This window comes from Mesoplodon bidens, assembly GCF_964165515.1.
Source record: "Mesoplodon bidens genome assembly, chromosome: 14".
Lineage (NCBI taxonomy): Eukaryota > Metazoa > Chordata > Mammalia > Artiodactyla > Ziphiidae > Mesoplodon > Mesoplodon bidens.
Window position 1 is genome coordinate 54,786,526 of NC_138170.1, and position 26,261 is coordinate 54,812,786.

The 26,261-nt window shown below is 44.6% G+C and overlaps 1 protein-coding gene across 2 annotated transcripts in view; it reads left to right on the plus strand.

Annotated features, from left to right (window-relative positions):
- Positions 1-17,360: 17,360 nt before the first annotated feature.
- The window catches only part of KCNG3 (potassium voltage-gated channel modifier subfamily G member 3), a gene marked incomplete at both ends in the record, with an annotated part of 29,334 nt that continues 20,433 nt past the window's right edge, over positions 17,361-26,261 (plus strand). The window contains one exon of one of the 2 annotated variants that reach the window (XM_081254605.1): positions 17,361-18,025. In XM_081254605.1, the coding sequence (XP_081110731.1) occupies positions 17,361-18,025 (665 nt within the window). The remainder of the gene's footprint in view (positions 18,026-26,261) is intronic. The other variant, XM_081254606.1, reaches the window with a different exon arrangement.

The following is a 26,261-nucleotide window of genomic DNA, read 5'->3' on the forward strand; positions in this document are numbered from 1 at the left end:
GATTTCTAGGTCTGGGTGGGGTTATCTGGCAGTGGATTTCTTCAGGTGGCATTTGGAGTCCTGGGTACTCAGGCTACCTGGGAAAGCATGGACTGACATGGCAGTTCTTTCTCTGTGGCAAAGGAGAGGTTGAAATTGAAATGCAGAAGGAATAGGACTCCATGCATCTGCCATGCCTCACCCTCAAGTGACCCAAGAGGGTTCAGGCTTTGGTAATTCAATTGCATGTCCTAGAGCATTGGGGCCTTCAGGTTGAAAGTTGGCCTTCAGACCTGGAAGGTGGCCTTACTGCAGGTGTCTCTTTTTTTTATATAATAATAACCAGAAAAAAATTTTTTTTTCTCTTCCACCAGTGCCAAAATACAAGGTTTTAGGGCCTTAGTGCTTACAGATTCTGAGAGAATGTAGCATCACCTCAAGACTGGATGCATCTATCTTTAGTATAAATCGTGGATGAGGGTATGTGCAGACAGAAACAGGGTGAAGAGGGTCTTAAACTTCCCCAAATGATGGTTGCAACCATTCCAGGTGAATAGAAAGCTTTTTTATTTTTTTTCCGGAGACCAATCAAAGGGAAGTTGTCGGAAAGAGAGGAATCAGACCAGAGGTATAGTCTGCAAAACCCAGGAACCGTTCTGTATCTTTGATGCCTTCAAGAGTTTCCAATCTAGAACCATGATCATCTTTGCTAGTCAGCGTGCCCTGGCTGAGGAAGTATCTTAGGATGGCCACCTCAGGCCATGATAACACAGTATCTCTGTTAATGGAGAGGTGATTGTATTAGTTGTGGGAGAGGGGGTTTCTAAATGACAACTCGAAAGAGAATCCCCAAATTCCGTGGCTTAAAGATCAGAGAAGCTGATTTCCCTCTTATATAACCTCAGAGATGAGTGTTTAGGTCAGCAGGTAACTTTGTCTTTTTTTTTTTTTTTTTAGGTAACTCTGCTTCTTGAGGTCATTTAGGGGCCAGGTTATTTCCCCCTGTGGCTCCTCCATCTCCTCTGGCTTACCTTATCTCCCTGGTTGAAGCAGGGTCTTTGCCTTGTCCAGATTCCAGCAGCAGGGAGGGAGGAAAAGACCCTGTGTCAGCCCACATTTTTTTTTTTTTTCTTTTTTGGCCATACTGAGTGGCTTGCAGGTTCCCTGACCAGGGATTGACGCATACCCTTGGCTGTGAAAGTGCAGAGTCCTAACCACTGTACTCCCAGGGAATTCCCTTTTTCTTTCTTTCTTCCTTTTCTTTCTTTTTCTTTCTTTTTTTTTTTTACACTTAGCATTTTGAGGCCAAGTTCAAAGAATATAGGTTGAACTATGAACCCCTTTAGGGTAAAGACTAATTAAAAACTCATCTTTGTACCCCCAAATTCCCAGAATCTAGCACAGTAACTGTACATAAAAGGTGCCCAATAAATATTTGTTGAAGTTCGTGTTAATTAAGGTTATTTTGGTTACAAGAAAATATTATTGGGAGTTTAGTGGAAAGCTTCTCTAGAACTGAAATATAGGAGCTAAGTAATCAAGTCTTGGAAAGAATATGAACTAGCATAGCTACAGGGACCTTGGCAGCTAGAGGTCATGGACACTTTCTCTAGGGCAATACTCTGGATTCTGCTCCTCAAGCCCTCAGGCTTGATATTGATTCATTGAATGCTCCAGATTTACAGGCAGGAAAACGTGACTGTTCTAGGCTGGACCATCTGTCAAACGCTGTCAGCAAGCCCCAGCCTGGAGCAGGGAGGGGAGAGACAGAAATGACCCCTGGGTGCCACCCATGTATTGAACCTGTTTCCAGAGAAAGGAAAACTGTCAAATGAATTATTATCCAAATGCCTGACCATATCCTGGTTCAGGAAGCCTTACAAGCTTCAGTTTGTAAAGTGCTGATGCCCAGCAGGGGAGCTGCAGCAGCCAGGGTAGGACAAGTCACTCAAAGTAGCTGAGCCTCGGAGGTGGTTTTTTTTTTTTTTTTTTTTTTTTTTTTTAAATAAATTTATTTATTTATTTATTTATTTTTGGCTGTGTTGGGTCTTCGTTTCTGTGCGAGGGCTTTCTTTAGTTGCGGCAAGTGGGGACCACTCTTCATGTGGTGCGCGGGCCTCTCACTGTCGCCGCCTCTCTTGTTGCGGAGCACAGGCTCCAGACCCGCAGGCTCAGTAGTTGTGGCTCACGGGCCTAGTTGCTCCGCGGCATGTGGGATCTTCCCAGACCAGGGCTCGAACCCGTGTCCCCTGCATTGGCAGGCAGATTCTCAACCACTGCGCCACCAGGGAAGCCCTCGGAGGTGGTTTTGAGACTGTGGATGAGTTCAGCACACAGACTAGGTGGTGGTGATCTTGGCGGAGCCCTAGCTTGCCACTTTTACACCTTACAGCTTTCCCAGGAGACTCTGGGAGGCACCTTGAGGGTCTGATAAACCCCAACCAGGGACTTGCTGAATCCTGAACGCTGGACTGCTGGGGAATTCCCAGTTATCTCAGTTTCTGGGGTCAGGAATCTGGGCATAGCTTAGCTGGCTGCCTATGGTCCAGAATCTCTCACAAGGCTTCAGTGTATTTATTGACTGGGGCTGCGGTCATTACAAGGCCCTACAAGGGGTTGGATCTACCTTCCAGCTCACTCCCATGGCTGTTGAGAGACCTCGGGTCCTCTCTGACTGTTGGCTGAGACGTCAGTTCCTTGTCATGTGGGCTTCTCTGTAGAACAGCTCAGAACATGACAGCTGACTTCCCTCAGAAGATGGAAGCCACAGTCTTTTTGTAACCTAATCTTGGGAATGATATCCCATCATTTTTGCTGTATTTTATTTGTTAGAAGTGAGACACTATGCCCAGTCTACACTGAAGGGGAGAGGATTACCCCAAAAAACCATTGGGAATCATCTTCCAGGAAGCCTACCACAGCCAGTCCCAGAGATGTGATGTCAATAAAGGGTTTGTCACTGGTCTGTCAGTTCTAGGAGATGCCAGGACAGAGGAATGAGATATTTATCGAAGTCAAGGACTGGAGGTCAAAGCTAGGAGCTGAGATTCCTGGGTGGAGAGGCCAGGCAAAAAGGAACCAAAGAATGAGGGAGAGCTCATAATAGAAGTGGCCTGAGATAGGAAAAAGTACAAACGATTCAATGGGGCACTGAGAAACCAGTTTTGGGAAGCCTGCTCATAACACACAGATGTTCTCTTACGCTTATGGGGCAGAATCTTGAGGCACGAGCCTGGGCAGAACAGATGCAGGTGGGTGGTGGTACAGTTACACAGGCTAGGAAATAATGAGGGTCACTGATTTGTTCTGAGACAAGCTGATTTTGTAGTATCTATGGAACATCCAGGTGGAGATGTTCTCTGGGCAATTGAAAAAGGATGGAAGATCCAGAAAGAGCCTGCACGTGTAGGGTTGGGAACACAGTTAGATATGGGGGCAGAGGCAAGAGCAGTGGCCATCAAGGTAAACTGAGGAAAAGTCAAATCCTTGGGCAACTACTACTAAAAGTGTCTCTAACACACTTACCTTCCCCCTTTGCGACCTGTCATGAACCTGCTACTACTCTGATTTGTGTCTACATTTTTCTTGAATTCCACTGCATTTAAAAAAAATAAATTTATTTTATTTATTTTTGGCTATGTTGGGTCTTCATTGCTGCACGCGGGCTTTCTCTAGTTGCGGCAGGAAGGGCTATTCTTCGTTGTGGTGTGTGGGCTTCTCATTGCGGTGGCTTCTTGTTGCGGAGCACGAGCTCTAGGCGTGCAGGCTTCAGTAGTTGTAGCTTGCGGGCTCTAGATCATAGGCTCAGTAGTTGTGGTCCACAGCATGTGGAATCTTCCTGGACCAGGGCTCAAACCTGTGTCCCCTGTATTGGCAGGTGGATTCTTAACCACTGCACCACCAGGGAATCCCTCCACTGCATTTTTTTTTTCCTACTGCATTTTTTAAAAGAATAAACTTTATTTTTAGAACAGTTTTAGACTTACAGAAAAATTGAGAAAGTCGTACAGAAAGTTTCTATATATCCCACACTCAGTTTCTCCTATAATTAACAACTTACATTAGGAGGGTACATTTGTTACAATTAATGCACCCATACGATACATTATCATTGACTATAAGTCCATGGTTTATTCAGATTTCCTTAGTTTTTTAACCTAATGTCCTTTTTTCTGGCCCTGGATCCCATCCAGGATACCACATTACATTTAGTTGTCATGCCTCCTTAAGCTCCTTTGGCTGTGACAGTTTCTGAGACTTTCCTTGTTTTTGGTGACCTTGTAGTTTTGAGGAATACTAGTCAGGTATTTTTAGAATGTCCCTCGGTTGGGATTTGCCTGATGTTTTTCTCATGATTAGACTGAGGTTGTGGGTTTTGGAGAGAAAGACCACAAAGGTGAAGTGCTATTCTCATCACCTTGTATCATTGGTGATGTTGACCTTGATCACCAGATGAACTTGTTTGCCAGTTTCCTCCTTCCGAAGTTACTCTTTTTTTCCACCTTTCTATACTGTCCTCTTTGGAAAGACGTCACTACGAGCAACCTACACTTAGGGAATGAGGAGTTATCCTCCACCTCCTTTCAGGGTAGAGCACCTACACGAGTTATTCAGGATTTTTCTGCATCAGAGGTTTGTCTTTTCTCCCTATGTATTTAATCAATCATTTATTTATATTAGTATGGCCTTATGGATATTGATTTCATACTCTGGGTTATAATCCCATACTACTTTATTTTTTTTACTCAAATTCTTCTAGCTCTGGCCATTGGAAGCTCTTTCAGTTGACTTCTCTGTTGCTTTGACATACCACCATATTGTGATAGCTTTTGTTTGTTTTTGCTTTTTTTATAATAGTACTTCCTTACTTTCTGGCAGTTTATTGTGTATATTTCCTGCCCCAGTCGTAGAATCAGCCATTTCTCCAAGGAGTCCTGGTTCCTTATATTTGAGAATGGTATTAGAAACTAAGATCTGGGCACTGGGTGGGCTCAACTGTATGTTCATCCTTTACTCTTCCCTGACTTAAGGTAAAGTGTGCTACACGTTTGCATAAGCCTTCTTTTGTTTCCATTTTGGCTTCTAATTTCTTTGTATACTTTGCTACCCATTCTCTCATTGGCTTTCTCTCTACATTTATTTTATTTTATTTATTTTTAAATTTTTGGCTGAGCTGCATGGCTTTCGGGATCTTAGTTCCCCGACCAGGGATTGAACCTGGGCCCCAGCAGTGAAAGCGCCAAGTCCTAACCACTGGACCGCCAGGGAGTTCCCATCTGTCTACAATTTAAAGCTGCTTAAATGGGCTTTGGCTAGACTGATATCCATGGGTTGTCACCACTAAATTCTTCAATCACATTTACTGTTTCAAGTCTAGACATAAGATCCTGAAGCCATTTTCTTCCTTCCTAATGTAAAGGTATTGCCATTTTGTAAAATAAAACTCTAACATTTGCCTTGAGTTTGTAAACCTGTAAAAATTAGAATTCTATAAAACCTTTATTGGGGAAGGAAGGAGGGAGTCATCTGGACACCTAGAGCGCTGGGTTGGGTTGGGACCCTGAACTAGAAAAGGCTTGAGTTTCATAAAGATATGTCCATTTTCTGTGCTTAATAAAAAGCCTGGACTGAAGGAAAGGGGAGCAGTATTTATGGTGCTTTTAGTAATTGATCTTTGCCGCTGCCACCCTGAAACCGAAGCAAGGCCAAAAATCCCTCTCCCTTCAGTTTTACACAGACTGAGCTTTTACATAAAGAGCATTTTAAAATACACACCCACACCCACCCACACACACACACACACAAATGAAAATGTAAAAGCATAGATTTTTTACAAATAGCATAGAAATAGAGAGCTAACGGAATACAATTTTTTTGAATACAGTTTTTTAAAGCACAATGGAAATGTGCAACTCTTTTATTTAAAAAATTGTAAATTATTAAAGGACGTAAAAATGAATAAATCGATAGTTAAATTATACCCATCAATTGACCCAATATCATGATGGTGCTAATGCTCCCCAAATTACTATGCTCCATTAAATATGTTCATGTCCTATGACCCAATAATACTTCTAGGAACATAACCTATAAAAACTTCCTCAGAGACATGTGCAAGGAAATTTTAGCAGCACTCTTAGTAATTGTGGAATACAATTTTCTTATCCTAAGGTAACCATGATTTGCCCAATTGTCATTATTGCAGACCTGGAATTCTCCAAGCTCTCACTTCTGCCTCTCAGCATGAGGTGGAGGAAGGGAACCAGTGTTGCTGGGTCTGATGGGAGTCTGAGATCCTTCCAGGGTCTTCCTGGGCATGGGTCCCCATTTGCCCCACGGAACAGCCTGGGTACCTGGTCCTCTCCGGTTCTCCTAATTCCCAGCTCCCTGAATCCAGCAGTCATCGTCTGGGCTTCAGGTCAGCTGGGTCTAATTTTCCAAATATCCCTCCTGGTGGCCCTCTTTCTCTGCCCTGGAAGTTCTACCCTTTTCTCTATCCTGTGGTCGCTATGTAAAGAATACTTCTTTTTTTTTTTTTTTTTTGTAAAGAATACTTCTGAAGGTCCTGATAAGCCTAGTTATACTCTTCCTTATTGCTGAGTCTCTGGTTAGCTTTATTTATTTACTTATTTTTAAATATTATTTATTTTATTTTATTATTTTTTGTTTTGTTTTGTTTTTTAATTTATTTTTTTTTGGCTGTGTTTGGTCTTTGTTGCTATGCACAGGCTTTCTTTTGTTGTGGCGAGCGGGGGCTACTCTTTGTTGCATTGCACGGGCTTCTTATTGTGGTGGCTTCTCTTGTTGCAGAGCATGGGCTCTAGGCATGCGGGCTTCAGTAGTTGTGGCATGCAGGCTCAGTAGTTGTGGCTCTTGTGGCCCTCAGGCTTAGTTGCTCCACAGCATGTGGGATCTTCCCTAACCAGGGATCGAACCCGTGTCCCCTGCATTGGCAGGTGGATTCTTAACCATTACGCCACCAGGGAAGTCCCTTTATTTTATTTTTATTTATTTATTTTGGCTGTGCCGTGTCTTAGTTGCGGCACGCGGGATCTTCATTGCAGCATGAGGACTTCTTAATTGTGGCATGCGAACTCTTAGCTGCAGCATGCATGCGGGTTCCAGTTCCCTGACCAGGGATAGAACCCGGGACCCCTGCATTGGGAGCGCAGAGACCCACCCACTGGACCACCAGGGAAGTCCCTCTGGCTAGCTTTAGGTGTACTGTCACCACTGTTCAGGTGGCCTCTGGAGGCCAATGACTTCTTAACTTGGAGTCCATCCCGTTTCCGGGGTGCTGCCACTGCTCCTTCCTTCCCATGCCTTCTAGTGGCTCTCTCAGGAAGGTTCTTTTTTTAGCTTCTGAAATGCTCAGTTCTAATGATATTTGTTAAACCAAGAAGATTGACCTTCTCAAGTTCAATGACTACAAATCCTTTCTCAGTCAAATTGTGAATAGGGACCAGGTATTCCAAGTAGTTCTCATTTTATCCCTTAGAATCCCTCCAATCCCAGTTGGTTTTTGCAATATAAATCGCTGCAGTTTAACATCAAACAATACTTTAAACATCTAACAAGGTGCTTGCTAAGACAGAGATAAAATGGGGTGTCCACTGAAGGGGTAGCCGAAAACGCTAGCCTCTCCCACGTGCCTAGCTGATTACTTAGCAGGTGAGAAGCGAGGGCAGAGTGAACATTCTTCTGGGGGATCTCATGGTGACGGAATCAAATTAAGTGGCAAAATTACTTGCATACCTCACATTTTCACCGTCTGAGAGAACTGACTGCTTGCGTGGCACCATTAAAACTAGTTTTCTTAAGGGTTCTATAAGTAAGGGGATGTCTCGTCTCAGTAATGTTTAATCTATATAGAATATAAATGTCACGCTTGAGTTGGTTACTAGGATGAAATCACAATGAGCTATAAATTGAAAGTCTTGACTAATATTGATTCAGTGGAAGTTGTACTCACAATTTCTCCCTTTCCATAGTACCTGTCACTATTGAGATAGACCACTAGTTCAGTCATTGACATTGTCAAAGTTAAAGGCGCACTGTATCTAGAGAAAAGAATGCCTTGTCATCATCAAAGGAAACCTGGTAAACCTACTTTCTTCTTTCTTTATAGATTGACGTGGACATTTGCTCTGCTGCCATTGTTCTTGCAATTTCATCCATCACAGTAGAAGCTAGTGAAAGGATATAAAAAGCTTCTCAGTGTCTCGATACAGAGACTTTTATTTGTGATTACTTTCCTTTGAAAAGGAAAAATCCTACCTGGAAGACCAAAGGTACTAGCAAATCTTAAGCAGAGGGCAAGGTTCCTTGCAGGCAGAGGAAGGTCCTATGGGGACAGGATCTGAGGTTGCACATCCACACGGGCACATGGAGTTAAAGCCAATACTTACTTCAGCATTTTTTGCTGAGCCATAGGCTCTGCTCTCTGACCCAGGCCTGAGACAGGCTTATACCAACCTAATTGCTTTGGCTCCAAACCTGCTTTTAAAACTGCAAATCTTCCAGATTGCTATACCTCTTAGCTTTCCACTAAGAGCATGCTTCCTTCCTTCCTTATTTATTTATTTATTTATTTATTTATTTATTTAGCTACCCTGTGAGAACATGTATCTCAGGGAAAACTGAGGCAAATGCCTGGGGTTTTTGCCATAGTAGGGTAATGGGATCACACACACCAGAATTGAATTATTTTATCTCCAGTTAAGAGCTGGAGAAAAATAGTCTGTATTTTAAATCCTGTACCTTGGAGAAAAATGCAGTTGCTGTTGAAGAGTAGATCAATTATTAAGTGTGGAACCAATGTTATTTTGGTTGCATCTACAATGAGAAGATCATTTCCAGGAATATCATACGCTTCGCTTCAGTCAACCCCAGCCCCAACCTTTCTTCTGAGGCAGAAATAATAGCGCTGAGCATAGAGGGGGAGGAGGGCTGGACTGGGGGGCAGGGAAATAGATTGTTATAGGGACATAAGGATAAAAACAGCAGGTGTTTCTGAAAGCTGACTCCTAAACCAGTTAATTTTGGTTCATTAATGTTGATAAAGGCAGCTCTCCTTTTTGCAGAATGGATAGAACACAGCAGGGAACTTTCCATTCATTCTGAAAATGTCTTTGATTTTTCTTGTGAGTAGAACCCTGTCTCAGGCTGTTTGAATATGCCCTGTGATGTGATAAGGGGCAGAGTCTGGGAATTCTTCTCTCTCTTACTTGGCTCTCCCACTTCCTTCCCATCTGGGCTCAAGACCTGCTTTGCTGGAAAGCTTCACTTCGTTAATCTTGAGCACCCAATCAAGCAGTTGCATCTCTGAGATGTCCATCTACCACCAGGGCAACAGCCTTTTAATTTTCTTTCCTTGTTTCCTATAGTTTGTGAGCCAAGACACACAGAACTGCTAGATCCACATCCAGTCCCTTCTGGACAGTTTATTTTTTTGGAAACAATTTTATTGAGATAGAATTCACAGTTAGACCATTTAAAGTGTTTAATTCAATGGCAGACAGTTCTTCTTTCCTTGCAGCCCCTGCTCTGCATCCACACTCTCTCCTTCCTCCAGGGACAGGAATGGGTGGATGGTGGAACACAGACATGACTGGAGCTGATTCTAAGAATTTTTCTAACTAAAGCACCTGCTGGGTAAGGAATATAGGGGCACCCACTGACCCAGGGTTGGGGTCAGCTAAATGAGTAGAGCTTCCACAGGAAGCTGGCATACACTGTAGTACAGGGGGAAAGCAGTGCCAAGATCTCTGCCAGGATGCCAACCAGTTAACAAAATTGAAGTGGTTTTTCAGAAAGAGCCTGGATTTCTCAAGTTGGTCAATTCCTGCCTCACTATATGCACACACTGATACTGCCAGTTCAGCACTCAGAGAACATTTATTTATTTATTTATTTTAAATTTATTTATTTTATTTTTGGCTGCGTTGGGTCTTTGCTGCTGTGCACAGGCTTTCTCTAGTTGCGGCAGGCGGGAGCTACTCTTCGTTGCAGTGCACGGGCTTCTCATTGCGGTGGCTTCTCTTGTTGCGGAGCACAGGCTCTAGGCATGCGGGCTTTGGTAGTTGTGGCACGAGGGCTCAGTAGTTGTGGCTTGCAGGCTCTAGAGTGCAGGCTCAGTAGTTGTGGCACACGGGCTTAGTTGTTCCACTGTATGTGGGATCTTCCTGGACCAGGGCTCGAACCTGGATCGCCTGCATTGGCAGGCGGGTTCTTAACCACTGCACCACCAGGGAAGTCCGCATTTAAAATTTTTAATAGACATGGTCAAATGTACTGAACTTTTTTATACTCTGGAGAAATTGAAGGGACTCATCATGACAGACACTATGAAATAGTGCATTCAGGTCCAGTCTGAAGGAATAATTGTCAACATTCAAAAATAAGCTTAGGGACTTCCCTGGTGGTGCAGTGGATAAGACTCGAGCTCCGAATGCAGGGGGCCCAGGTTTGATCCCCGGTCAGGGAACTAGATCCCACACGCATGCCGCAACTAAGGAGCCTGCCTGCAACCAAGACCCGGTGCAACCAAACAAATAAGTAAATACATTTTTTAAAAAAGAAGTTACATTCTAATGAAGAAACAAAAGATTAAAAACAAAATAAGCTTAAATGAAGCTCAAGGTTTAAAATAATTTTTTAAAACTTTTTTATTATGGACAATTTCAAATAAATACAAAAGAGGAGAGACTAATATAATGAACCCTATCCGCCAGCTTCAACAATTATCAACTCAGGGCCAATCTATTTCATCTATACTTCCAATCCACTTGCCCCTGCCCTTGATTATTCTGAAGCAGATAGCAGACATTATATCATCTCCTCCTTAAATATTTCAGGATATGAAAGCGACTTATTGAAGATTAGTTATCTTGCAGAATGACCCACATTCAAGATTTGTCAAATTGCTTCCTCTGGGATCGCCTAACTTGTTCCTCCCTTCCCAGGGGTGTTTGATGCTGGGTAGAGAGGAGAGTTGGTGGTGAGCCAGCATGCAAAGCATGAGAGCCTGCAGAGACTTTGGGTTTCAGTACTGGGCCTGGTACTTACTAGGACCTGTGGGTTCTTGAGCAAGTCTAACCTTTTGAAGCCTCATTTCCTCATCTGGAAAATGAGGGTAATAATAAGAGCCTTTCTGTGGAAAGCTGAGCTTGTGGTGCCACATAGAAAGGGCTCTTGGTCACTGTGAGAGGCAAGAGACCTGGAGTGATGGTGGGCAGAAGGGTGGGCACATCATAATGCAATATAGCAGCAGGATGGGAGTGAGGGTTGGGTGAAGGTAAAGGGGAGGGGTCTTTCTGCAATGGCACCAAAAATGTATTTTGCTGTTAATGATGAAGGGTAGAAGAATATCCCACCCTAAAATATGTCACTTTGGCATAAGGATTATTTTGAGCACTTAAAAAACATCAGGTACAAAAAGGGTGCTCTGACCTCCCCCTTTTCTTTCTAAAAGCAGGAGATAAAACCCCAATTTGAAAGATGTCTTCCCTGTACCAGGAGGAAAGTACCATTCTTATCATCAAGGACAGAAGTTGAAGCTGAGAGAATTCTGTATAAACAGGCTTTGTTAAAATAATTCTTATCTTCCTTTAGCCTCCCCATATATTTTAGTTACTTTTCTACAGTTGCCTCTCTTTGTTCAACCTTGTATAAAAGGATTTAGGGGGCTTCCCTGGTGGCTCAGTGGTTAAGACTCCGCCTGCCAAGGCAGGGGGCGCAGGTTCGAGCCCTGGTCCGGGAAGATCTCACATGCTGCGGAGGAACTAAGCCCGTGCGCCACAACTACTGAGCCCACGTGCCATGACTACTGAAGCCTACGCACCTAGAGCCTGTGCTCCGCAACAAGAGAAGCCACTGCAATGAGAAGTCTGTGCACCGCAAGGAAGAGTAGCCCCCGCTCACCACAACCAGAGAAAGCCCAAGCACAGCAACGAAGACCCAAAGCAGCCAAAAATATAAAAATAATTAACAAACAAAAGAAGTGTTTAGAGTTGCTGAAGGACCCTGAACACATCCAGTCGTGCAGTGCAAAGTGATGGAGGAATCCATGTTCAATCCAGACTCAGCAGTACATGGGTCACAACTTTTCACTGAATTTTTGATGTTTCAGGTTACTTTTTGTGATTGGTCACATTTTTAGATGAATCAATTCACTTGTCTGATTTGTATTTATTTACAACCCATGAGTGAGAATGAGCATGACCTGCTTGGGCTGGAGGAGGCACACACGAAGTGAGATTTTTTTCCAGTGTCATGCATTGAGCCATCTACCACCCTTGCATCATCTCATTCAATCCTCACATCACCCCTTTGATGGAGCCATGTTATCTCCATTCTAGGGATGAGAAAACGGAGGCCCAAAGAGGTTAAGGAACTTGTTCCAAGTCACTTAGCAAATAAGTTGTACAGCCAGGATTTGAACCTAGAGACACAGCCCTTAGAACCATTGTGGACTTTATTGTAAGGACAGTTTGTAATTATAGATCCTTAGCCACTTTAGGTTCTTGAACTGGGGAACGACTTGGTGAAACTGAAGGAAAGGAAGAGCTGTCTAGTGGCATAATACAGGATTCACAGACAGAGGAAAGAACTGGAGTGCAGAGATCAGATAGGAGGTTGTGGCAGCAATGCAGGCCCTGGAGATGGAGTGACTAGGGTTTGGAACCAGAAAATCTAGTTCTAGCCTTGTCTCTACCATGATGCTGCTGGTTGGGGAACCTAGGGCAAGTTACAGCCACACCTCTGAAGCTGTGTTAGTCCTCCCCAAATAATGGGCTTATAAACTGAGATAAGAAAATCTCTTTCAAACTCTAAAATTCTGCCTGATGCCTTTAAAATTTAATGCAGTTTAAAGATTTATGTTTGAAGACCCTAAATATCATCCAGAATCCAGAAAAGAAATTAAATATAATAATTCTCAACATAAATCTTTTTTTTCAAAGTTCAAAGGAGGAAAATTGTTTTTAAGGATGCTTTTAAAACCAGATTATATTGAGACAAGCCAATCATCTCTGCATCTTATTGTTTTCTTTGTTTAAAAAAAATGACTTGGGGGGACTTCCCTGGTGGCGTAGTGGTTAAGAATCTGCCTACCAAGGCAGGGGACATGGGTTCGAGCCCTGGTCTGGGAAGATCCCACCTGCCACGGAGCAACTAAGCCCGTGCACCACAACTACTGAGCCTGTCCTCTAGAGCCTGCAAGCCACAGCTACTGAAGCCCACGTGCCACAACTACTGAAGCCCGCGCACCTAGAGCCCGTGCTCCACAACAGGAGAAGCCACCACAATGAGAAGCCCGCGCACCACAACAAAGAGTAGCCCCCACTTACCACAACTAGAAAAAGCCCGCGCGCAGCAACGAAGACCCAACACAGCCATAAATAAATAAATAAATGACTTGGGTATTGTTGCAGTAGTGGTTGATGATATTAAAATCAAATAAGAATATTACTCTTGAAACAAATGAAATGATTTAAACCTATCTAAGATATTTTATGAAAATATACCTAGGAGACACAAACTGTATTGTCATCAAATTAATTTGCTTTCTTTTTTTTTTCTAACATCTTTATTGGAGTATAATGCTTTACAATGGTGTGTTAGTTTCTGCTGTATAACAAAGTGAATCAGCTATACATATACATACATCCCCATATCTCCTCCCTCTTGCATCTCCCCCCCACCCTCCCTATCCCACCCCTCTAGGTGGTCACAAAGCACCGAGCTGATCTCCCTGAGCTATGCGGCTGCTTCCCACTAGCTATCAGTTTTACATCTGGTAGTGTATATATGTCCATGTCACTCTCTCACTTCATCCCAGCTTACCCTTCCCCCTTCCTGTGTCTTCAAGTCCATTCTCTATGTCTGAGTCTTTATTCCTGTCCTGCCCCTAGGTTCATCAGAACCTTTTTTTTTTTTCAGATTCCATATATATGTGTTAGCATACAGTATTTGTTTTTCTCTTTCTGACTTACTTCACTCTGTATGACAGTCTCTAGGTCCATCCACCTCACTACAAATAACTCAATTTCATTTCTTTTTATGGCTGAGTAATATTCCATTGTATATATGAGCCACATCTTCTTTATCCATACATCTGTCGATGGACATTTAGGTTGCTTCCATGTCCTGGCTATTGTAAATAGAGCTGCAATGAACATTGTGGTACATGACTCTTTTTGAATTATGGTTTTCTCAGGGTATATGCCCAGTAGTGGGATGGCTGGGTCTATGGTAGTTCTATTTTTAGTTTTTGTTTGTTTGTTTGTTGTTGTTGTTTTCGCGGTATGTGGGCCTCTCACTGCTGTGGCCTCTCCCATTGCGGAGCACAGGATCCGGATGCGCAGGCCTAGCAGCCATGGCTCATGGGCCCAGCCGCCCCGCGGCATGCGGGATCCTCCCAGACCGGGGCACGAACCCGTGTCCCCTGCATCGGCAGGCGGACTCCCAACAACTGCGCCACCAGGGAAGCCCCTATTTTTAGTTTTTTGAGGAACCTCCACACTGTCCTCCATAGTGGCTGTATCAATTTACATTCCCACCAGTGGTGCAAGAGGGTTTGTTTTCTAAGCTCAAATTTAATTTAAAATATGATATTTCTTCAGCTGGTTCAATCAACAGACTTTAAAGGGATTTTAGATAGAGAACATAGGAAATAAATATAGTAGCGTTGAAACGAATAATTGACAAAATAGTTGTTCTGTGTTCTGCTGCCTGTGATGCTTCTAGAAGCCAGGCTCTTCACTCTGCTAGCAACTGCAAACTTTTCTCCATCCTCATATCCTATAACAAATCCATTTCCAAGCCCTGCTGAGTTCTTGGTCTCAGTGTTTCTCAGAAATAACACTTCCTCATCTACAAAGATTTAGGGGTGGCGTTCCCATTCCTTGGTTGCAGAAGTGGCCTTCTCCTGAGGGCAAATGGCTCTTCCTGAGATAAAGTTGGTTCTATTATTAAAACCTTCAGGGATCCCATTAGCTTGTAGGATGAAATCTAAATTCTACAGTGGAGATCCCCATCCTTTCAGCCAAGCAAATGCATTAGCTTTTTTACAGACTTTAGTCCTCCACACCTGAGATTTTGCTACTCGGCAGGCTCTCCTCCTTCTCTCTGCCAGCTTATGACCATCACCTCCTTTGATTCTGTCTTGAAACATTTCCTTCAGGATGTTTTCCTGGGTTAGTAGATATTTAGCAAGTAAACAACTTCCGTTTTTGAGTTTTTAATCACATTAAGTGCATTTAAGATAAATTATCCAAGTCTAGGGATAATATCCAAGTCTACGGAAAAACAACTTACAGAGATTTTCATTTTTTAAGAAATCACCCAACAAGGAAATATATTCAATATCTTGAAAAAACCTTTAATGGAAAATAATCTGAAAAAAATATAGACATATTATCCATCTATATGTATATATAACTGAATCACTTTGCTGTACACTTGGAACATTGTAAATCAACTTTACTTCAGTTAAAAGAAAAAAAGCACACAAAAAAATCACCCAGAGTGATTTTACTTTGTGAGGAGAGAGCACTCCAATTTTTAAGTGTCTGCTTTTTCGCTAGGAATCCACATTAGAATCAGAGCAAAACGACTCTTGATGGTGACCTCTAGTGGGCAGGGGACAATCCTACGAAATTATGAAAAGTGAAGGGCAAAGTAAAACCTTTCCCAAGTAACCAGCTGGGTTTACTCTGAGGTCAGAAGACAGCATCCACTCCATCCCACCCCACTCTTATTTTTCCTTCCAGTACTTTTACATTTAACATAGCTTGCCTTACAACTCACCTGTTTCGCCTCTGGCGGGTACTGCGCGGGCAGGGCTGCCTGTATCGGGTGTCGTGTGAATTGCTGGGAGCAATTTAAAATAATCCCTGCCAAATGGAGCCCGCTCCCAGAGCATCGAGCAGTGCCCAGGGCAATTCGCTCTGCAGAGCCTTAAAGGGTTCTTCAAGCTTCGAGGGCCGGTGCTGCAGCCGACTTGGAGGTGCATGGGGGAAATCAAGACATGAAAGGAGGAGGCAGACGAAGGCAATGCGAAATTCTGTTCTTGCCAGTGGCAAGGCAATTCTCCCCAGACTTTCACGCCACTCTGCAGGAAGCGTCACGAGAGGGTCCAGCGGCGCTACACTTCGGGGCTCTCTTAGGACCCGCGCCCCCGAAAGCGGGGGCTGGAGCCGCTCCCCTCCGAGACAGGGCAGGCGGGAAGGCGGCACCGAGACTGGGTGCTGGGATGTGTGGCCGCCTTCGGAGCACGCGGTACGTAAGTCTCCGCGCCGGGTGAGGAAGAACAAAGTCGGCAAGAAAAGAATTGCTGGGGTGCCTTCTCTGAGAAATCCTTTGGGGCGGTCTCAGAAATCGAGCTGGGCTCCGAATAGCTTCTGGAAAAAGCTCTCCCAACGCCGTCTGTCCCCGCCCCTCATATCCCGCACCCCAGTCCACTCCTCCTTACCTTCCTGTCGCCTCCCTTTGGGGGCCGTTAAAAGGGCCCTTGGAGACTCCCCAAGTCATCCCGATGGTCCGGGGCGGGACTCCGGAGCCGAGACCCCGGCCGCGGGGCTTTGCTTCCCCTTCCACCCGGGGCTGCAGGCTCGGCGCATCCCTGCTCCACAGACCCCTCCTGGCCACTGGGGGCGGGAGCGGAGGGGGAGGACGGCGTCACGAGGCGGGGAGCCCGAGGTCCAGGGAGGGGCGCCGGGGAATCCCAGCCCGAGCGAGGTGAGGGCGCGGATGGGAAGAGGAGGGCGGCGCGTGGAGGGAGGTGAGCGGAACGGAGCCAGGAGGCAAGGAGGGGGAACCGCGAGGAGGCCCCGCCCCCGCCCCTCGGAGCCGGCTCTTCGCCGCCTCCGAACCCGCTCACTTTACCTCTTGCCTCTGGACGGTGGTGGGGCGCTTGCTGAAGCCGCGGCCGGAGGGAGCGCCAGGGACCCGGAGACATCCAGCGCCGGCGCCTCCTCTCGGCACGCACGCCCCCCAGGGGGGAAAGCGCCGCCGCCTTGAAAGGGCACCCCGGCCTCGGAGGGGGCATCCCTCAGACGCGAGGGGCGGCGGCGCTGGCAGCTTCGTTCTCGGCCCGTGGGGCGCAGCGCTGGCGCCAGAGGGGACTCCCCGGCCACCTTCAGGTACTGCCGTGAGGAGGGAGCGTCGCTAGCAGCCACGCCGGACTGCCGAAGAGGCTAGAGCCGAGGGACTCCCGGGCCAGCGAAGGGCAGCAGCGGAGCACGGAGGGAGAGCCGGCGGGACAGCCTGCGGGGCCCGACGGCGCGCTCCCCGGTCGGCCAACGGCAGGCAGGCCCCGCGCGGCGGCCGGGGGAGCGGCGGCGCCGCCGTCGGGCTTCGGGGCCTCTGGGCTGCCAGCCATGACCTACAGGCGCAGCGGGGCGGCCTCGGTGGTGCTGAACGTGGGCGGCGCCCGGTACTCGCTGTCCCGGGAGCTACTGAAGGACTTCCCGCTGCGCCGCGTGAGCCGGCTGCACGGCTGTCGCTCGGAGCGCGACGTGCTCGAGGTGTGCGACGACTACGACCGCGAACGCAACGAGTACTTCTTTGACCGGCACTCGGAGGCCTTCGGCTTCATCCTGCTCTACGTGCGCGGCCACGGCAAGCTGCGCTTCGCGCCGCGGATGTGCGAGCTCTCCTTCTACAATGAGATGATCTACTGGGGCCTGGAGGGCGCGCACCTCGAGTACTGCTGCCAGCGCCGCCTCGACGACCGCATGTCCGACACCTACACCTTCTACACGGCCGAAGAGCCGGGCGCGCTGGGCCGCGACGAGGCGCGAGCCGGCGGTGCCGAGGCGGCCCCCTCCCGGCGCTGGCTGGAGCGCATGCGGCGGACCTTCGAGGAGCCCACGTCGTCCCTGGCCGCGCAGATCCTGGCTAGCGTGTCGGTGGTGTTCGTGATCGTGTCCATGGTGGTGCTGTGCGCCAGCACACTGCCCGACTGGCGCGCCGCGGCGGCCGACAACCGCAGCCTGGATGACCGGAGCAGGTACTCCGCCGGCCCTGGGAGGGAGCCCTCCGGGTAGGACGCACTGCTTCTCTGCCCGTCCTGTCCGTCCTGTCGAGTCTGTCCGTCCCGTCCGTCGGTCCAGTCTCCGTCCTGTTTGCCTCCGGGAGGCCAAGCCAGGCCGGGTTCTGGGCCGAGCGCGGCCACAGGCGCGGCCAGCCAAGGGGTGGGTTGGTCCTCACTACCCCCCACCCCACCCCCGTTTCCCCAGCTCTAGCCGGCTCCGGTCCGCCCACTAGACGCCCCTCCTGAGGGCGAATCGCCAGCCTTGGGGAGACGCAGGTAGAGATGAACAAGCCTCCCATGTTTGTAGTTTACTTTTGAGCGAATTAGCAACCGGTTAATTAGATTTCTCTAAACTTTTATCGTTAGTATTCAACAATTTAAACTTGGGCTAAGAGCAGTTTGAATTATTTGCCAATTTCTGATGGTGTTTGAAAAGATGAAGTCCTGTTATCATGGTGTGGTCTGCTGGACACTACCCACACGCTCTATACACTCTGAATAACATTAGTTGTAATGGAATTTTTATACAGGGGATTAACTTAGCGATAGACTCTAAATAATGGATGTCCGTGCCCTTTCCCTCTTCTTTTCCTACCAAGTATGGAATTAGCAAAGCACCTGTCCACCGTTTGTTACCAAAGATTCACACTGTGACTTCCGGAAGATCTTCAGGCTGGGGAGGGAAAAAACCATGGGAAACTGCCTTAAATTCAGAAACAGTATCCAGTATTTAATGGTTTTTCTTTTCACTTTAGTAGGATGAAAGGAAAATATTTTGATCTTTCCTTTGATGGTGCTTACCTTTCAATAGTGATAGCATACTTCTGTTTTTAGTACTAGTGAGTTTATTTTGCATATTTGGTGGGAGGAATAAACAGTAAATTCGGGCTTTCAAGGGAGACAGCCTCTTTGGGCACAAACACAAAATTGTATCATGTGCTTTACCTTGGGTCCTCTTTTAAGATTCACTCTCCATTCATTTTAAAAATTTGGTTGCTTGCCTGGTAATCTTTTCCTGATAGACATGTGCATGGTTCCACTGGTGCTATGTGCCTTGATACTGGAGTGGATTACTTCCACATAATATTCTTCCTTTGGAGAGTAAAGATTTTTATTTAAATCTAGGAAGTAAATAAACTATCTGGGACCATGGAGTCCATTACTGATATGCTATCTTGACATGAAATCTAAGACACATGCTTTGAAAGGAAATTAATTAGAAAACTCATTTTGTTTAATGTATTAGTTTCTGAGTTTTCAGTTTACAGATAAGAATTACTTATTTGGTACTCCATCAGTACAATGAAATTAATTTATGTACTTATGAAAGAAATGAGAGACATGAATAATAATTTTAGGGGGAAAGAGAGAAAGAAACCAAAAAGGGAAGAGACAGATGGAAAAGAGGAAGACTGCAAAAGAAGTGAAGGAAGAAGATAAATGTTTAATTTGTGTATATGTATTTTATGTATGTATATAATTATTCACGTCAGAACTGTTTCCTAGATACGCAGATATTTCAGGCAGAAACATGTTTTTCTTGGCTTAATGGCCCAGTTTTAAGCTTCACTCTGAGTGTAGGTATATGTAAACCATTATCTGTAATCCCAAACAGATAAACTGAAGGATGGCTGAATGACTTGAGGAGGCTGCACATTACAGAGGGAGCCTCCCACAGGCCCCCTCCAACAGACAACTAAGGTGGTACTTTGAGAATAGTGTCTCAAACCCTGTTTGCTTGTGGTTGCTGAAATTAGTCTTTCTTCCTAAAACATCTTTCTGATCATATTTCTGATCATATTCTGATCATCTCCCAAATGAAGTCGTAACTTCTCTCTTGGCCTTCAAGGCTCTTTACCTTTGGTTTGGTTTGTTTTGTCTTGTTTTGTTTAGCCGCGCTGCGTGGCTTATGGGATTTTTAGTTCCCCGACCAGGGATCGAATACCGGCCCTTGGCAGTGAGAGTGTGGAGTCCTAACCACTGGATGCCATGGAATTCCCCAAGGCTTTAAAAAATTTATTTATTTATTTAATTTATTTATTTTTGGCTGCATTGGGTCTACATTGCTGCACTCAGGCTTTCTCTCGTTGCGGCGAGCGGGGTTTACTCTTTTTTTGTGGTGCGCGGGCTTCTCATTGCGGCAGCTTCTGTTGTTGCGGAGCACGGGCTCTAGGCATGCAGGCTTCAGTAGTTGTGGCTCGTGCGCTTAGTAGTTGTGGCTTGCGGGCTCTAGAGCACAGGCTCAGTAGCTGTGGCACCCGGGCTTAGTTGCTCCGTGGCATATGGACCAGGACTCGAACCCGTGTCCCCTGCATTGGCAGGTGGATTCTTAATCACTGGACCACCAGGGAAGTCCCTCTCCAAGGGTTTTTGCCCATTAACCACAATCTGCCTTTGTTGACTTACCCACTGTAATTTGCAAGCATCTTTTGAGTATCGGCTGCGTTCAAGGTACTATTGGTATTCCAAATATTGTAACGTTTTTGGTTAGGAAACCGTGTCAAGTTGGCAGTTGATGTAGGAATCAGAGGCACAATTGATCAACAATTGGGTTGAGTTGTTCTGGGAAGGTCTCAAGGTGGGAGAGGATAGAAACAAGCTGTCTTTGGAAGGTTGCAGAGGTTGTGCACTGCCCAACACTGGCAGGCGGTGTCATTTATGTAAACTACAGTGTTTGAAACCTGTACAACCATGTGTACCCCACCTGGGAACAAAATACAGAGATTTTCCGGGTAATAGGAACATCCAGGGCCTAGGCATGACATTTGTATATTACGTTTAGGGAGTGTGAGTCCAGTGATGGAGTGAAAGATGGAGACAGGGCAATGTTAGAAGGCCTGGAATGAGAGGGAGAATAATTTTATTTTGCAGGCAGTGGTTAGCTGTTGGCAGGTTTGGGGTGAGTGGATCATGAGTATAAAGTAACAAATGTCACGAGTTGTACACCATAAATTGGAGATGGTGGAGACTGGAAATAGGAGGATTAATTTGGAGATTTTTGCAGAGGGAGGGAATGAGAGCTTGGATTGCTTTGAGGTTGGTGAGAATGGAGATGAAATGACAACTCTGGGAAATAGTAGGAAGAATCAAAATAAATCCAGGGCATTGGAAGGATACAGGCTCAGGGACTGAATAAGTGGATTTCCAGGAGCTAGGAGCACTCCCTGCCACCTGCAGGCTCCATTTGTCCAGACCAGCCTGTTCACTCGTTCCTGAACCACCTGGATGTCCCTTACTGTGCAGTCAGTCCCTTGCCTGTTGAAATTAGATCATCCATCAAGCCCAACTCTGATTCTGTTTCCCTTTTGAAGCGTTTCCTGACTACCCTAGTAGATGTGATATTTCCTCCTGAGTTTCTTGAGAGACTGCATACTTGTGTGACTCATTTGGCAGCTGTAATATCCTTCCTAGCATGGTTATTTTTTTATATAACCATGTCTTAGCCACCAAACTAGATGAGGTGAAAAGCCCTAGAAGGCATCTAAATTCTCTTATATTGTACTATTTATTATGATAGCATCTTTTAGAAAAAACTATTATTCAGGCACAATAAGTATCTATTGTTTATCTTACATTTCAAAATAGAACCTTCCAGGAATATATCTTCTCTTGCATAGATTGAAGAGCTCTGTGGGTTAAGGCTGAGGCATTCAGGTGGTGGAACTCTTAGTTGAGGAGAATGGGATCCTGTGCTAGAATGAGAAAAAAGTCTTTTAGGTCAGGGAATAATTATTTATCAAGTACTTACTGTGCAAAAGGAATAAAGATAAGAATATATGGTTTGGGGATTTCCCTTGCGGTCCAGTGGTTAAGACCTGACGCTTTCACTGCCAGGGTGGGTTCAGTCCCTGTTGGGGAGCTAAGATCCGGGAACTAAGACCCCGAAACCACTCTGCGCAGCCAAAAAACAACAGAAAATCCCAAGAACTGCTCAGTTCTTTTATGCAGCTGCATGACGTTCCATTGTATGAATGTCCTATAATTTCTGGACACTTAACATTGTTTCTTGTCTGTAGGGAAAGCTGTAGTGAATATCCTTGTACATGTACATTATTTTGCTTTCATGAAAGTATATCCATAGGATAAATTCCTGAAAGTAAGTCATTGGGTCAAAGGACATTTGTACTTCTCTTTTAAAAAATTATATATATATAATTTTTAAAATTTTTATTGAAATATAATTGACTTACAATGTTGTGTTATTTTCAGGTATACAGCAAAGTGATTCAGTAACATATATACGTATTCTTTTTTAGATTCTTTTCCTTTATAGTTATCACAAGATATTGAATATAGTTCCTTATGCTACAGTAGGTCCTTGTTGGTTATCTACTCCATATTTTGTACTTGTCATTTTCATAGATAATTCCAAATTGCTCTACAAAAAGTTGTATCAATTTATACTCCCACCAGCAGTGTGTGAGAGACCATGTTTTTTCATACTCTTCAAAGCGTTATTATACTTTTGATTTTTTTTTAGTTATTTCTGAGATACACATTTTAAAGTAATAACTAGAATTATGACTTATAACATTATACCTATACTTTTGATTTTTTATCATGCTGGAAAGTGAAAAATGGTGTCTAGTATTTTTTTTTTCCGTATGTGAGCCTCTCACTGTTGTGGCCTCTCCCGTTGCGGAGCACAGGCTCTGGATGCGCAGGCTCAACGGCCATGGCTCAGGGGCCCAGCCGCTCCGCGGCATGTGGGATCTTCCCAGACCGGGGCACGAACCCGTGTCCCCTGCATCGACAGGCGGACTCTCAACGACTGCGCCACCAGGGAAGCCCCCGGTGTCTAGTATTTTTAATTTATTTTTGCCTTGGGTAAAAATGTGCATCTTTACATATATTTAGGACTCACTTATTTTACTTTTCAGTGATCTGTGTGTACCGTTTGCCCATTTTGGCGATGACTTTCTTAGTTGGAAGATTTTTAGAAAGAATTAAGAAATTAGCTCTTTGTTAATGACATGAGTTGCAAATATTTTGTTCTCTAATTTAGGACCCCATTCAAAGAAAACTACAGGGACTTCCCTCGTGGCACAGTGGTTAAGCATCCGCCTGCCAATGCAGGGGACACGGGTTCGAGCCCTGGTCCAGGAAGATCCCACATGCCGCGGAGCAACTAAGCATGTGTGCCACAACTACTGAGCCTGCACTCTAGAGCCTGTGAGCCACAACTACTGAGCCTGAGTGCCACAACTACTGAAGCCCGTGTGCCTAGAGCCTGTGCTCCACAACAAGAGAAGCCACTGCCGTGAGAAGCCCCTGCTGACTGCAACTAGAGAAAGCCTGTGCACAGAAATGAAGACCCAACACAGCCAAAAATAAAATAAATTTCTAAAAAATAAATAAATTAAAAAAAGAAAAGACAAAAAAGCCTCTGTGCTCCCGATGCAGGGGGCTTGGGTTTAAAAAAATAATAAATAAATAAATAAATAATAAAATAAAACATGGACCAGATATAAATAAGTTGTGCCTTTTACTTTTTGGTCCCTCAGTTATCTCAGCAGCAGTGTTCTCTTTTTTTAAAAAAAACTTTAAAAAATTAATTTGTTAATTATTTTTGGCTGTGTTGGGTCTTTGTTGCTGCACGTGGGCTTTCTCTAGTTGCGGCGAGTAGGGGCTACTCTTCGTTGTGGTGCATGGGCTTCTCACTGCAGTGGCTTCTCTTGTTGTGGAGCATGGGCTAGGTGCGCGGGCTTCAGTAGTTGCAGCGGGTGGGCTCAATTGTTGTGGCTCACAGGCTCTAGACCGCAGGCTCAGTAGTTGTGGCGCACGGCCTTAGTTGCTCCGCGGCATGTAGGATCTTTCTGGACCAGGGCTTGAACCCATGTCCCCTGCATTGGCAGGCAGATTTTTAACCACTGCACCACCAGGGAAGCCCAGCAGTGTTCTCTTTTGAGTTTTAAATCTCTTTAGCATGCAAAGCCTTGCTGTAATTTTAATCTGTTCTTTAGAAATTATTTCTAAAAGTTGCTTTGTGTTGTGAGACTTTGAGATGTAAAGATATTTAAATTTCTTTAGGTGTTATTTTAAGCTCAAGTTTAAAAAAATGAAATAAAAATGAAACAGCAGGTGATGGAAATTTAAAACTCAATTGTATTATTTCTATTGCCTTTTAGGTCGATATTATATAAATTCAATAGGTTTTTTAAAGTACTTTAAAAATAAAAAGCAATATTTGAAACTGAAGATGAAAGTCTCAGTGCTTTTACTTTGCAGATAAGGTGGATATTTTCAGAAACCAGTAATTAATAGATCTCTGATAGGATTGAACATAACCCAGAACCTCAGTTAAAGTCTGTTCTTTCACAGTGGACTGTTTCTTTTAATATGTGTACAGGGTTTTTCTATCTGCTGCCAATTTTAGAATTCAGTGGAAACTTCCTTTTGTTAATACCTTTTCTTTAATCAAAGTGCTTTTTTTCTGCCTTTTGGTAAGCAAGTTATTTTAAACATTATTCTTTTTTTTTTAATGAAAACTTTGCTCATTGGAAAAAAGTATGGTTCTAAGTGTTACAGATTAAAGAGTAAACATGCCTCTTTCTCCTGCATTCTATTACCCAGTTTCTGAATATTCTTCCAGAAATTTTCTTTGCATATATACAGATATACACACTCACATATATATGTGTGTATATATGTGTATATGTATACTATCCACACATGCATGGATATATAATTATATATGCATATTATACAGATGTCTCTTATTTATATATATATTTATTTATTTATTTGACTGCACCGGGTCTTTGTTGCAGCACATGGGCTCCTTAGTTGTGGCATGCAAACTCTTAGTTGCAGCATGCATGTGGGATCTAGTTCCCTGACCAGGGATCAAACCTGGGCCCCCTGCATTGGGAGCATGGAGTCTTATCCATGCATCAACAGGGAAGTCCCTACAGGTGTCTTTTTATTTTTATTTTTTAAATAAATTTATTTATTTTTTATTTTATTTTTTGGCTGCGTTGGGTCTTTGTTGCTGTGCATGGGCTTTCTTTGGTTACAGCGAGCGGGGGCTACTCTTTGTTGCAGTGTGCAGGCTTCTCATTGTAGCGGCTTCTCTTGTTGTGGAGCACAGGCTCTAGGCACACGGGCTTCAGTAGTTGTGGCACACGGGCTCTAGAGTGCAGGCTCAGTAGTTGTGGCGCACAGGCTTAGTTGCTCTGCGGCATGTGGGATCTTCCCGGGCCAGGGCTTGAACCCATGTCCCCTGCATTGGCAGGTGGATTCTTAACCACTGCATCACCAGGGAAGCCCCCTTACAGGTGTCTTTTTAAATTTATGACTGGGATCATTCTATAATCTTGTTTAGCAATTTGCTTTTTTCACTTAACATCTAGGAATTCTTTCCACATCAGTTAATATAAATCTTCCTCCTTCTTTTTAAAATTTGTGTAATATTCCATTGTATAGATGGGCCACAGTTCATTTACAAGTGTCTGTCCTATCAATTATAGTAATGGCTGTAATAGTCAATATTTATTGAATACTTATAATGTGCTAGTCACTTGTTAAGGTTTACAATTATTTTATCATCTAAGTCTCATAATAATCCTACAAGGTAGCACCATTGTTATCCCCATTTTATGACTGAGATTTAGATAGATTAAGTAGTATGTCAGACTCACATAGTGGTTAAGTCGTGACCTGGCATTTGATTCCCAGGTCCCTGCTCTACTCTGCTGTGGAATGGTTAGCTCAACTGTAGTTTTTCAAAAATGCAAACAGGAGTGCAGAACACAGTCTTTTTCATGTTTCTTTGCAAATTGGTACAAGTGCATATGTTGGATAAATTCCAAAGTGGAAAAATAGCTGGGGACTTCCCTGGTGGTGCAGTGGTTAAGAATCCGCCTGCCAATGCAGGGGACATGGGTTTGATCCCCGGTCCGGGAAGATACCACATGCCGCGGAGCAACTAAGCCCGTGAGCCATAACTACTGAAGCCTGCATGCCACAACTACTGAAGCCCGCACGCCTAGAGCCCCATGATCCGCAACAAGAGAAGCCACCTCAATGAGAAGCCTGCGCACCGCAACGAAAGAGTAGCTCCCGCTCGCTGCAACTAGAGAAAGCCTGCGCACAGCAACGAAGACCCAACGCAGCCCTAAATAAATAAATAAATAAATACATTTATAAACAAACAAAAAAAACAGTACCTTATACAATGGGCTTTTAAAACAAATTGTTCCTATTTCTCTTTTAATCTGTATAATTTATTTAAATGGTGGATGTT